Source organism: Leuciscus leuciscus (assembly GCF_965113295.1).
Source record: "Leuciscus leuciscus genome assembly, chromosome: 6".
NCBI lineage: Eukaryota > Metazoa > Chordata > Actinopteri > Cypriniformes > Leuciscidae > Leuciscus > Leuciscus leuciscus.
Genome location: NC_138730.1, coordinates 38,510,808 through 38,524,112, shown reverse-complemented (window position 1 = coordinate 38,524,112; position 13,305 = coordinate 38,510,808). Strand labels below are relative to the sequence as shown.

At 37.1% G+C, this 13,305-nt stretch overlaps 1 protein-coding gene across 1 annotated transcript; it reads right to left on the bottom strand.

The window, feature by feature from the left end:
* Positions 1-682: 682 nt before the first annotated feature.
* prss56 (serine protease 56) lies at positions 683-11,539 on the bottom strand. The gene is made up of 15 exons (XM_082173393.1): positions 11,406-11,539; positions 9,760-9,918; positions 9,417-9,671; positions 8,519-8,708; positions 7,743-7,851; positions 6,782-6,938; positions 6,524-6,666; positions 5,552-5,711; positions 5,221-5,409; positions 4,528-4,695; positions 4,231-4,382; positions 3,161-3,608; positions 2,401-2,463; positions 2,123-2,229; positions 683-1,197 (listed from the first exon to the last, which is right to left on the bottom strand). The coding sequence occupies exons 1-15, from the start codon at positions 11,503-11,505 to the stop codon at positions 1,024-1,026; spliced, it is 2,574 nt and encodes an 857-aa protein (XP_082029519.1). The 5' UTR covers positions 11,506-11,539; the 3' UTR covers positions 683-1,023.
* Between the last annotated feature and the right edge of the window lie 1,766 nt (positions 11,540-13,305).

The following is a 13,305-nucleotide window of genomic DNA, read 5'->3' as shown; positions in this document are numbered from 1 at the left end:
GCTGTTTCCATTGTGACAGTTCTTCTGGCATCCCTCCATTATCTCATCTAATGCATTATTTCTATTCATTCATAAGTCCAGGGGCTTTTAGTGCTCAAATGATATACTCAAGGATTATATAAACATGCAAACTCATGAAGTAAATTTACATCGCTCCGAATAAACTACTTAAGCATACTTCTAGGTGGGATTACGACTTTATGGAACAGACCAGGAGCTGAAACTGTGCCATTTTTCAGTGTTACTTTAAGATCCTTTAGACTGAGTCTTTAGTGCTCATTTTAAAGGCCCACAGGATTGTCATCGGCTCCAAATAAAGAATCGGCATGACTTTGTCGGTAATTCAGACACCTGTCGCAGAGCAGCACAATTAGCACAGTTGAAAGCGATGTTCAGCTGTCATGATCATGAACTGTTTGGTTGCCAGTTCAGTGGAAGTAAACAAGCCTCTAAACAGCAATTACTTCCCTTCCCCAGCTAATCTGAAATAAAAATGTTATGTGAAAGTTGGTGACAGTGCAAAGAGAAATATAACAATAGTAAATAAATAAAAAAGGAAAAAATGAGAATGAAAGGCTGGAAAGGTGTGAAATGCATGCCTGACAAGCACATAAATAATAAAAAGACAACTTTTATTTAAATATAGTTAAATCTTTAGCTCCAGTTCATTTAATGATTTGTTTTAATATAAAAAAAAATACAAAGTAACACAAATAAATATATAACAAACATCAAATATAATATCTGTACAGTGTGCAGCTCAGACAGGAGGATCAACCTCTGTCCCTGCGAAATAAGTTAACATACTGTTAGCGTCAGTCCAGTCTCAGAGTGCAGAGAGTGACCAACTGAGACTCTTCATTCAGGAAAGTGTCAGCTGTCCTGTGAGGACTCTAGAGTGGAGGTCCCATGCAGTCATTTCCATAGCAGCACATGATGTCACATTAGAGTTCAGGATGTAACAATGCTCCGCATCGGGGATTCAGCTTAAGTGTCATTTCAAGTGTCATTTATGAGTGTGTTTTATGTTTTGAGAGCATCAATGGCAACGGCAATGATGCGTGGCATGCTGCGGTAAAACGCCTCATTCTCCAAACCCACCAAGCTGTAAAAGGTCAAAGGTCGTCCACCAACAGTGGCCTTGATCCGTGACTGGTACAAACCACGTTCATTCTTAGTATTCAGGTCGACCAGCACCTGAGATGAAGAACACACACAGAGATAAACATAAAGAATTAAAACACAACACTAAACCTAAACAACATGGATAGACCATCACACAAACAAAAAAAGTTTTTTTGAAAGAAATTGTTTTTTTGCTTTTTTTTGCAAGGATTCATTAAATTGATCAAAAGTGACAAAAGATTTATATCTAATAAATGCTGTTCTTTTGAAGTTCTATTTTCAAAGAATCCTGAAAAAATGTATCGTGTTTTTCATTAACATTGATTATAATAAGATTTTTTTTTCTTCAAATCAGCATATGAGAATGATTTCTGAAGGATCATGTGACACTGAAGACTGGAGTAATGATGCTGAAAATTCAGCTTTGCCATCACAGGAATAAATTACATTAAAATATATTAAAATAGAAAATAGTTATTTCAAACTTTCATAATATTTCATATTACTTTTCCTGTATTCTTTATCAAATAAATGCAGCCTTAGTGAGAAGAAGAGACTTCTTTCAACATTACAAAATCTTACCAACCCCAAACTTTTGTACAATCTATAATCTGATACTATTCTTGTAAAGATATACTGTATGCAAATATATCTTCTGTTTGTAGGGAAAACATTTTTTTGGTAAATGAAGTCAAGCAACTTCTACGATATACACACATACACTCACACACACGTTAGGTTTTCATGTTTTATGGGGACATTCCGTAGATATAATATTTATACTGTACAAACCATATATTCTATCCCATAAACTTTCTGCATTTTTTAGATTTTCAAAAAAACTTCACTCATCATGATGTATAAGCTGTTTTCCTCATGGGGACCAAAAAATGTCCCCTCAAGATCAAAGATTTTGGATATTGCCGTCTTTGTTGGGATATTTTGTCCCCATAACATAGGGTATACCTGAACCACACACACACACACACACACACACCTCCTGGAAGATCATGTTAATGTTGTTAGATGGAACAGCCAGGATCCAGTTGTACATCTCTTTGGTGGTGCTGACCAGCTGAGCTGATTCAGTTACTCCTGAGCAAACTACAAAACACAGAGAACAAACACAGTTTTAAAACTCATATTCCTTACAATGAATATTAACCTAATGTTCCTTTTTAAATCGCAGCTGAAGTGATCCATAACACAATAAGCCATATAGAACTTTGAGAATCTAAAAAAACTGCTAAACGTTCATTAAATGAGAAACTGTACCTTTGTCATTGGCTCCTCGTATCAGTCGCTTGAGCAGATCTCTCTTTCTCCTCTGCAGGAGCTCTGAAACAACAACACAAGCAGATTTGGGGTTTTATTAGAACGGATTTTTATTTTGTTGTTATTATAAAAATGATATATATATTTAATTATTTAAACTTTAAAAATTAAACAGATCAAGAAAGAAATATTACTAATACTGCACTGTAAAAAAAAAAAAAAAAAAAAAAACCTTTTGAATAGTAATAAATAATCATCACAATACTTTTCTTTTCTTTTTTTTTTTACATTACAGTAAACCTTCAAACGATTAAGCTTTTAATTTTGGTTTAAAACCGCAAAGAAACCTTAAAGCTAGTTTGTGCAGTGCTGAGCTACAGTCTACATGCATGAAATTAAAGTTTTTTTATGTATTTGAAAAAGAAATTCTGTATAAATACAGAAAAATCATATCACTGATAATGTAAATTACCACAGAAAAGAATTGTCATCTGTTTAAAAAAAAAAAAGAAAAGAAAAAGAGTAAAATAAATAGGGCCATTAGAGGTTAAACTCAGTCTGAAACTTGTATTTTTGTCAAATCACTTGCATAAATTCTTTGTTTAAAATATGTTTTATTTGAGTTGTACAGCGGTCGAAAAAGTCGTTGTTGTGGTAGGGTGACTGTTGTAGGTGAATAAAATTGTAGTTATTTCAGAAAAATCTTTTCTTGAAAATCTTTTTCAAGGTTTCCTGTTTATCTTTCCTGTTTTCCTCTTACTTTTGAAGAGTGGCTGTTGAAGCTGGGGCATCTGGGTAGGCACGGAGCTTTTTTCGAGGAGTGAGTCAGAAGGTTCCAGGGTGTTGAGCTTCATTGGTTGTGCCGAAGGTTCTGCGGATCTGGATGTCGTATCCATATCATCCCGAGGGGATTCTGTCATCACCGGATGTACTGTGACACTTCCCGTGACACTTCCTCTGAACGCTTTATATATCAGAGAAGTCCAAATGTCAGCTGACAATACAGGCTCCCTTGCATCGGCTCTTTTATCCTGTTGTTGCTTTCCAGTGGTGGGAATGGTGAAATCCCTCAGAAACAGTTGGTGGTCCAATTCTGGTATGACAGGAATGCGCAGTGATTCTAGTTTGGAGCGCAGGGCAGTGATGGATGAGCGCAGCGCTCCGTCGAGCTGCTGAAGAGGTGCTTTTGCACTGTCCTCATCCTGAAACTTTCATTAAAAAAAACTAATTTAGTAAAATGATTGTTCCTCATCTGTAATATAAAAATAATTAAGCCAGACTTACACTACCGTTCAAAAGTTTGGGGCCAGTAATGTTCTTATATTTTGTATAGAAGTCTCTTATGCTCACCAAGGCTGTATTTATTTGATTAAATATACAGTGAAAACAGAAATAATGTGAAAAATGAATACAATGTAATATAAATGTTTTCTATTTGAATATATTTTAAAACATATTTTATTCCTTTGAGCGAAGGTGGATTTTCAGCATCATTACTCCAGTCTTCAGTGTCACATGATCCTTCAGAAATCATTCTAATATGATGATTGTAACATTTCTTATTATTATCGGTATCAATGTTGAAAACAGTGCTGCTTTTTTTTGCAGGATTCTTGGATGAATAGAAAATTTTGGGTTTTTTACTTTTGTAAAATTATAAAGGTCTTTACTGTCCTTTTTAGTCACTTTAATGCACCCCAATTTTAGTGACCAAAATTTTTGACTTGTAGTGTAATCTTAGTTTATTGTTAACTAATGCAAACAAAACAAAATAATCTAGTAAACATGTTGCTGTATCACAGATTTGATCTGAAATTAGACCAAGATTACCGGTGTGAAGAGTTGTTGCTCCTGAGACAGGTTATTTGAGTTCTTTAGTTCTTTGTGTTGATCCAGATCTTCAGCAATGCCTCTGAGATAGCTTTCCCAGTCGTCCACCAGAGGGCCCACTTGCTGGAATAGTTCTGGCAGGCCTACCTGCTCTTTGAGAATAATATGTTGGTTAGAATAACAATATGGAGAAAGATGTATATGAATAACAATATGGAGAATGATGAGAATAATGTCCTGAAAAATACCACATTCTTCTCTTGAGCCCTTATTGACTGAAAGTTTTAATGGCTCTACCTGTTACAAGTGCATTTCTGCGTCTTCGTGGCATATGAGCAGAACTGTACACATTCTCCACCAACTGAGGAAGAGTCTGAGTGAAGAAGGTCAGATCGACTTTATCTCTGATGTAGTCATCTGCCCTCTGAAGCAAGTCCAGCAGAGTCTGCAGAAAGGAATGCAACTCTGTAGAGAGAAACACATTCATACTTTTATTCAGAAAGGATGCATTAAATTGATCAAAGGCTTTTAAATTGTTCCTGAAAAAACATATTTCAAATAGATGCTGTTCTTTTGAACTTTCTATCCATTAAAGAATCCTGAAAAAAATGTATTATGATGCTTTCCACAAACATATTAAGCAGCAAAACAGTTTTCAATATTGATTATAATAAATGTTTCTTGAGCACCAAATCAGCATATTAATATCATTTCTGAAGGATCATGTGAGACTGAAAACTGTAAAAGTCTAAAAGTAATGGCTGGTGAAAATGTATCTTTGCCATCACAGGAATTTAATCGTAGCAATATTATACTGTTTACCGTTTTTACTGTATTTTTAATCACAAAACAAAAAGTAGCCTTGGTGAGCCAAAGATACTTTAAAAAAACATCTAAAAAATATTACTATTATATTACATTACTAATATGACTCAGTTAATGTTGTTAAAATATGTAATTTTTTTTAATTAAAATGTCTGCATAACTTACGGCACTTCTTAAATCGGCTTTGGCATTTGTCCTGAGCGAGACGCTGACAAGCAGAGGGGTCGAGGGTCGAAGAGCAGGATAGTGTGTAGTAGTGGCAGAGAGTGTTGAACTCTGACATCTGCTGTTCCTCAGAGAGATCACTTGTCTTGAGCAGCTCAGGACATGTGGGCTCTCGACTCCCGAAGGACTCTGGAATTTGGAGAATGAAATGTAAATGGCTTTTGCAGGCTTCGTGGCTTTTCACTGAGCAGAAAGTGTGGGAGGGTTTAAACCCTTGGTGGTGGAGATATTCTTTGTTTCAGTAGTGTGTGCAACGTGTTGAGCAACTCACTCTGTATCTCTGTCATGACCCAATCAGAGAAGGCGGTGACCCGTGTGTAAACGCCGGGCTTTCCCCTCTCTCCACAGCCATCACCCCAAGAGGTGATGCCAAACAGCTGAAACCGCCCTGATAAACGGTCCTGGAAGATCAACGGTCCTCCAGAATCACCCTGTACACATGCAAAGAGACAAATTCAAGTCAGATTTTGGTAAAGCAGATGCAGTGTTTATAAAGGGGTTATCATTGCTGTCGGGCAGAAACCTTGTATCTTAGTATATTTCATTCCTCTTTATTTATTTTTCATAAATCATTTACAGAGATCACCCTTTACATCTATCTGTGGGTTCTGAAAATATGTAGCCAATGAAATGTATTAAAAAGAGCTTCCTCAAACCATAAGGGACTTACGCTTATGCAAACTCCATAAGCTTCCATCGTGAATGAAGTGCCCAACACATTTTGGAGTCTCTGCTTGTTTGCATTTCAAAGGTAAAGAAGGAACTGGTTGTTTGAACAAGTACATAATTTTCTTTACTCAAGAAACACTATATAAGGCTAATGATTTATGTATTTGAGGAGCAGAGAAGAGTGTCTTAGTCTAGCATTTGCCATTGAGTCATAGCCAATACTGTCTTAAATAGCTTGCGTGTAACACTTCATCTTTTATAACATGATGAGATTTTGGCCAAATTTTTGGCCCACACATCTACAATAAACTTTATAGCCAGTAAGTTGATGAAAACGTAACATGATTTTGGTAAATGTTAATAATGACACATGCAAGTATCCAACCATATATAAATCCACAGTATCAACTTTGACAAAACAGTGTTTAATTATTTTTAAATTACAGTGTTTTTTCTATTTCCTGAAAAGTAGAGGTTTTGGACATAAAAGGTTTCCACCCGACAGTGACGATATGATGTTTCTTCATCAGGCGTTGTGTTCATAATGCAGGCTTGTATGATAATGTGGACAAACCTGGCATGAGTCAATGCCCCCAGACAAGTACCCAGCGCAGAACATGGTGTTAGTGAGCAGCTCCTTCCCCAGAGCACTGCGACAGACGGTCTGAGAGAGGAGGGGAACCTTCGCCTCCATCACCACATCTGCAGAGGGGCCGTCTACACACGTACAGAGAATCAACACAAACATAAATAGAAAAACACGTTACAGAATTTTAGGACAACGTTGCGGACTCTTTTGCTAATACATGAGTTCAGCATCATATTCTCTTACCCTCATACAGAGAGCCCCAGCCGGCGACCAGACAGGGTGTGCCAGCCGGTGGGTCGAGGTCAGAGGGCAAGCAGACAGGTGTGACCCGTTCAGACAGAATTACTGGAGAACTCAGCTCCACCAGAGCAATGTCGTTATTGAAAGTCTTTGGGTTAAACTACAACAGGAGATAAGAATTGGACACAGAATAGACATTTAAAAATAATAAAACTCTTTATGAATTATATATATACACAGATTAGCCAAAACATTATGACCACCTGCCTAATAGTCAAGTCAAGTCACATTTATTTATATAGCGCTTTTTACAATACAGATTGTTTCAAAGTTAAATAATGCTACAAAGTTTGTTTCCAGAAGAAAATAGCATCACAGTCCAGCTTAAGTAAGTTCAGTGATGTTTCATTTTTGGTGTGAAAAAGTTATTAATTTAGTTAATTTATATATATAGCCACTCTGGAGAAAACCGTGATGTCATTGTCCAGCTCAGTTCAGTTCTCATATTGTGGTGTCAATACAGGCAGATCAATATAATTATTGAATATTAAATTAAATGTTAAATTTAATGTCTCCAATTAAGCAAGCCAAAAGCCAATGGCAACAAAGGTGGAAAAAAAAGCGAAAAAGGCAACAGTGGCAAGGAACCAAAACTCCATCAGGTGGCAGGATGGAGAAAAAAACCTTGGGAGAAACCAGGCTCAGTCGGGGGGGGGCAATTCTCCTCTGGCCAACGAACAAACAAGAACTGAGTGTTTGCTTACTATCTAATTAACCCAGACCATGATATGTGGCCTTGTTAGGAGATGATTAATGATATTCGCTTCACCTTTGACTAGTCATAATGTTTTGGCTCATCATATACTGTATATAAAGCAAGGATAAATTAATAAGTCAAATATTTGACTGCTGAGATAAATTAACTAGTCAAATATTTGACTGGTTGCATTTTTGATGCATTTACCTTCGGATGAGTGATGATGCGATTGACTTTCATGATCTGCTCATCAGGGTCAGATTTTGTGAGATCAAACTCTCCCACTACAGCTGTCCAGTAACTCTCACTGCGGCTCCTATTCGGGGGAGAGATACATTTTGTACGTTCACAAACCATTTGAATACATTTACAAACATAGCAATAAGACAGCAAAATGTATAATCCTTTTCATATTAATGGTGACAACAGCAATATGGTAAAAGACAATGTTCAAAATTTTTACTATTACCACTACAGGTATTTGGTTCATTGTTTTTAATGATATGGCGCATTCAATTACTGTTACAAGTGTGTGTATTTCTGATATTTTACAACAGCTTCAAATGTTGCTCATCCATCCGTTTTTATAAAAGTTTTTATAAAAGTTTTTATAAAAAACATTTTCATGTTCTCAGTAGAATAAAAAAAAAAAATTGTATCTACATTACAAAAAACTGATATCAATTCTATAATCAAAAATATATATATAGAGACATTAAAGGAATAGTTCAGTTGATGGGCCCCACCGACTTTCATAGTATTTTTTTTCCCATAGTTTGGTTACCCATATTCTACAAAATATCTTCTTTTGTGTTCAGCAGATGAAAGAAATTCATACGGGTTTGGAACAACGTGACGGTGAGTAAATGGTGACAGAATTTTCATTTTTGGGTGAACTATTCCTTTAATGATTGCCAAGATTTTGAAGTGGAAAGGTAACACACTATCACACCTCACATGAGATATGTAATTTGTGCTCTTACCCAGCAAAGCAGTGGGCGGCAGTGAGGACCCAAGAGCTGTCTACCAGCACGCCTCCACACATCAGAGCCCCATCCAGCCGCAGGTTCACCAGCCACGGCCAGCTACCCAGAGGAGCAGGAGATCCCCCAATGATACGAGGACGAGGCTGTGTCAGGTTTTGTGTGACAGAGAAACGTTGGCCACACACAGCTACGTCAAAGACACAAAGATGATTAGAATTTAACATAACATTAATTGGTAATATAGTGTCAGTTCAGTTTTTTAAATAATTGTATTAATTTATTAAAAATATGTACACTACCAGTCCAAAGAATCATTAGGATTTTTTTTTAATGTTTTTGAAAGAAGTCTCTTTTGCACACCAAGGCTGCATTTATTCAATCAAAATACAGTAAAACAAGTAAAACTATTAAATATTATTATAATTTAAAAGAACTGTTTTCTATTTTAATATACCTAATATAGTGTAATTTAGTCCTGTGATAGGTAAGCTGAAAATTCAGAAACATTATTATCAAAACAATATTGCTCAAGAAACATTTTATTATTATTAATGTTGAAAACAGCTATCGCTGCTTAATGTTTTTGTTGAATCAATTAAAAAAAATTTAAGATTCTTTGATGAATTCATTTATTTGAAATAGAAGTCTTTGCTGTCATTTTAGACCAAGTTAATGCATCCTTGCTGAATGAAAGTATTCAGTTAGGCTATCACGGTTTCCATAAAAATATTAAGCAGCAAAATTTGTCTGGTAGTGTAGTTTTACATAATCTTTGTTTAGAAAGTAAGTAAGTAAATAAAAGGTCTGTTTTTAGGAATAATATTTTGAATGTTCGCAGTATGCTTACATAAATACAATGAAACTTTTTTGTATTTCAAAAGACATTTGTCTTTACCCTGTGTCGTGGTCTGTGTGGCCGGCTCCAGATTCTGCATGGTGTTGAGCAGACTGCACTGCAGGACACGAGCACTGCAGCTCTCTCCCATGACTCTGACGCACATGTCTTTGTTCACCTGTGCAGTTGTGCACCGCCGTCTGTAGAAGCCACAGGCCTGACTCAGCAGCCAGCTCCTCTCGCCTTCATCCGCTTCCTGCTGAGCGCGAGAGATGACCTCGCAACTCGGCTCCGACTGCATGTCCTCTGGAGATGCTACGGAATAACCAGCACCATCATTATCATCAGCAGCACTTGAAGTCAAAGAGTCCTTGTGATGAAGCATGCTTGTACTCAAGCTTACCACAGGCGCCTTTTCGCTGTCCACAGTCCTGAAACAGACAGGGCACACACCCTCTGCAGCCTGCCTCAGCCTTGCTACGGTCCGACACGGCAGCATCTACGGCAGACAGAGCGCGGGACAGAGCGGCCTCCATCACTACTGTTCCTCTGTCAGACAGCGCTGGAAAGATATGTAGGCAAAGGTGAATTTATGCCTCAAAACAACCAACAAATGAAGCACATCAGTAGAGTATGCGCTATTGAAAACATTTAAAAGCAGGTTCAAAACAAGAAATTTGAGAGATTTATCTTCAGTGGAGAAGAAATTTGTGCTGACTTTATACGAGTCAGAGAAGAAACACACTCTTAATAATAAAGTTTCTTTATTGGCATTGATGGTTCCATGGAGAACCTTTATCTTCCATGGAACCTTTCCATTCCACAGAAGGTTCTTCATAGTGGAAAAAGGTTGTTTAGATTTTTAAAATGTTCTTCACATGGAAAAAAAAAGGTTATTTTATGAACTGTTCACTGAAAGGTTCTTTGGGGAATCAAAAATGGTTGTTCTGTGGCATTGCTGCAAAATCCCCGTTTTGGAAAATTGGTTTTTAAGAGTGAATCATATTTGGTTCAACAATAAAATGGTCAAATGTATGAATAAAAATAAATAAAAAAACTCTTACAAAATTAAAAGGCAGAGAGAACATGAAACATTTGCACAGAAAACAAGAAGTGAAATTGATTTCTTCAGTAAAAATAAATCCATTGGGAATCTCTCAACACATTACTGGCTGTGATGTGTGCTGTATTTAACAGTCATGGTTTTTCCATCAGGAAAAGTGAGCAAACTCATGCTCAAAGCATGCACCAAACACAAAGTTCAAACACACCGAACATCATTCAGCTGTCCCCTCTTCTCTATATCCCAGAGAGAGAGAGAGACTTCAAAGCTGATTGAGACCTTAATTAACGGCCTGAACTCTGGCCTGTATAGTGACTACGCTAAACTCCTGAACACAGTCTCACTGTGACAACACACCCTTACCAACTAAAATAATGTTTTATTGAACAGCATATAGAGACTATGTTGACTTTTACACCGTGAACAAAATATATGCACTTCATTAAGAGTAGTAATGTTCAATCAATATAACAATCTCATAGTAATAGAGAATATGAGATTTGTGGATAAAGATATGGGATCTTAAATCTCAAAGAAAGGATATAGCATTTAAAGAAATATCAAAAGAATCATTTTGACATGCAAATCATATTTAGCAGATGCTTTTATTCAAAGCAACATAGGTAAAGAATGCTACAAAACAAGTGATTCATCCTAAATAGACAGTGATACATTTTCTAGTTGGCCAGAAAGCACAAGCTAGTACAGAGAAGTAGGCATGACTCATTTAGATGGAAGAATCTGTCAGATGCATGTGTGTAAATGTCTTTTGAATATTACGCATGTCAAAAAGTTTATACTTAGAGAAACTCAATGTCAAAAGAGCTCTGGCATCTCTGCTAACAATATCTTACATTAACAGTTAGGCTTTTCATCTTTTGGTTAAGTGTACTTATTTTTTTTAGAGAAGTTGCAAACGGCTAACGGTTGTTAGATTGGTTAGATGAGAGTGAGAAACAACAAAACTGTCCGGATATCTAGCCTACCTTTGAGCGCGCTCTGTGGCATTCTGTACACCTCTCTCACCGGTGGCGCTCCACCACACCAGCCAATCACCGTCAACAGCAGCAGTGACATCACACCCATGACTTCACTTCACCTGTCCACAGGTGAGTCTTCCAAGAAAAAAGAGTACTTTCTAACAGCCTTGAGAAGTTCCAGTTTTCAAAAGCACAGGCGCATGGACTCAACTCCTTTCGCATCAAGGGTGAGGAGTGTCTGTGCAGTACGAGTGTCTCCCACGTCCTAACTGGCTTAGCTTTCTCCCACACTCCCTGTCGGAGTATCTGTTAGTGACAGAAGCTGATGGAACAATGGAAGCGCATGGAGCAGCCCTGCAGATATATGCAAGATCACTGGACCACTCTCTAAGGGGGTGGGCATCAGGGCCAATGCACTCCCAGTTGAATTCATTAAGACGATGAGAGCAAATCACGAGGAACTTGCCAAGGCTGGAAATGGCTTAGTTCTGTGGTGAGAGAAAAAGAGCGAAAGAGAAAGAGAGCTGGATGGGTAGGGGGCGGGTTGTTTGAATTCATTAACATTAGAGAGAGACAGAGAGGAGGGGGTGAGAGAGTGAGGGAGAGAGACAGAGAGAGGGAGCATCTGTCATTCAGCCAATCTCTGAATGAGAGCATTGTGCTCCTCCCTGAGAGTTCAAAGCCAGCGAATGTGGCGATCACAGGCACGCCGACCTCCTTGATCACTTTCACGCTTTTATGTGCTCCATTAAAATATTGTCAGTTCAGATTATTGCATCTTTCTCAGCTCAGCATAGCCTCATTGCATAAATACATACAACATTAAAAAACAACAGCTCATCATTTGTTTACTCATTACTGATTGAAGATTCATAGAAAAGTTTGTGTTTTGCTTCCCAATTTGTTGGACAGTCACAGAAGCTGCTTTCCAAAACTTTTCCGAAAACAATTTCAGTGAAATTTTTTAAAACCATAATCAAGTTCAATGTTAAGGCCATATTTGTCTTTTTTTTAAAATAGTTAATAGACAAAAAAATCTAATTTGAGTTCTGCATATATAACGCTATGAATAAATCATTTATAGGAATGTATAACTGCTATTTTTGTTTCACGGGATTTGCTTGATAACTTAATAATAAATAAAATAAATAATATTTGGAAGAAACCGAATACGTTTGGTTGGGCTGCATCTAATGAAAATAAATGCAAATAAAATAAGCATACTACGTGTTAATGGTACAATAAACTGCTCCTTTATAATAACTAATAGATGAATCATTACAAATTATTTTTACGTTATAAATGTAAACAATCAACAATAGTTCTTAGCAGTGGTTCTCAACCTTTTTGACTCCAAGGCCCACCAATCCAAAGCAATATTCGAAGGCCCCATTACTTTACCAGTTTTACATGATTTACTCCAGTTCTTTGGGCGAATGGCCAGACTGGTTTAAGCTGGTAAAAAGGCAACAGTATCTCAAATAACCTGGTTGCCTTTCTATCAGCTAGAATCAGTCTGGCCATTCTCCTCTACCACCGAGGTATGCAGAAGAGCATCTCTGAACGCACAAAATGTCGAACTTTGAATCCGATGTGCTACAGCAGCAGAACACCACACCAGGTGCCACTCCAGTCAGCCATGAGTCACCAAAAATGGACAATAGAACATTTGAAAAACATTCTGATGAGTCTCGGTTTTTGCTTTGACATTCAGATTCACTCTAAAAAACAAAGATGGTTCTTTACCTTTCTATTTAGAACCGTATCATCCTGAAGAACCATTTATAGGCTGAACTTGAGTTTGGAGTTCTTTATTCTCGCCGAACTGTCAAAGCCACCTTATACTGATTTTCCGTAGCTCTGCTATACAACTACAGACTATCAACACACTCTCTAGTCTCTACAG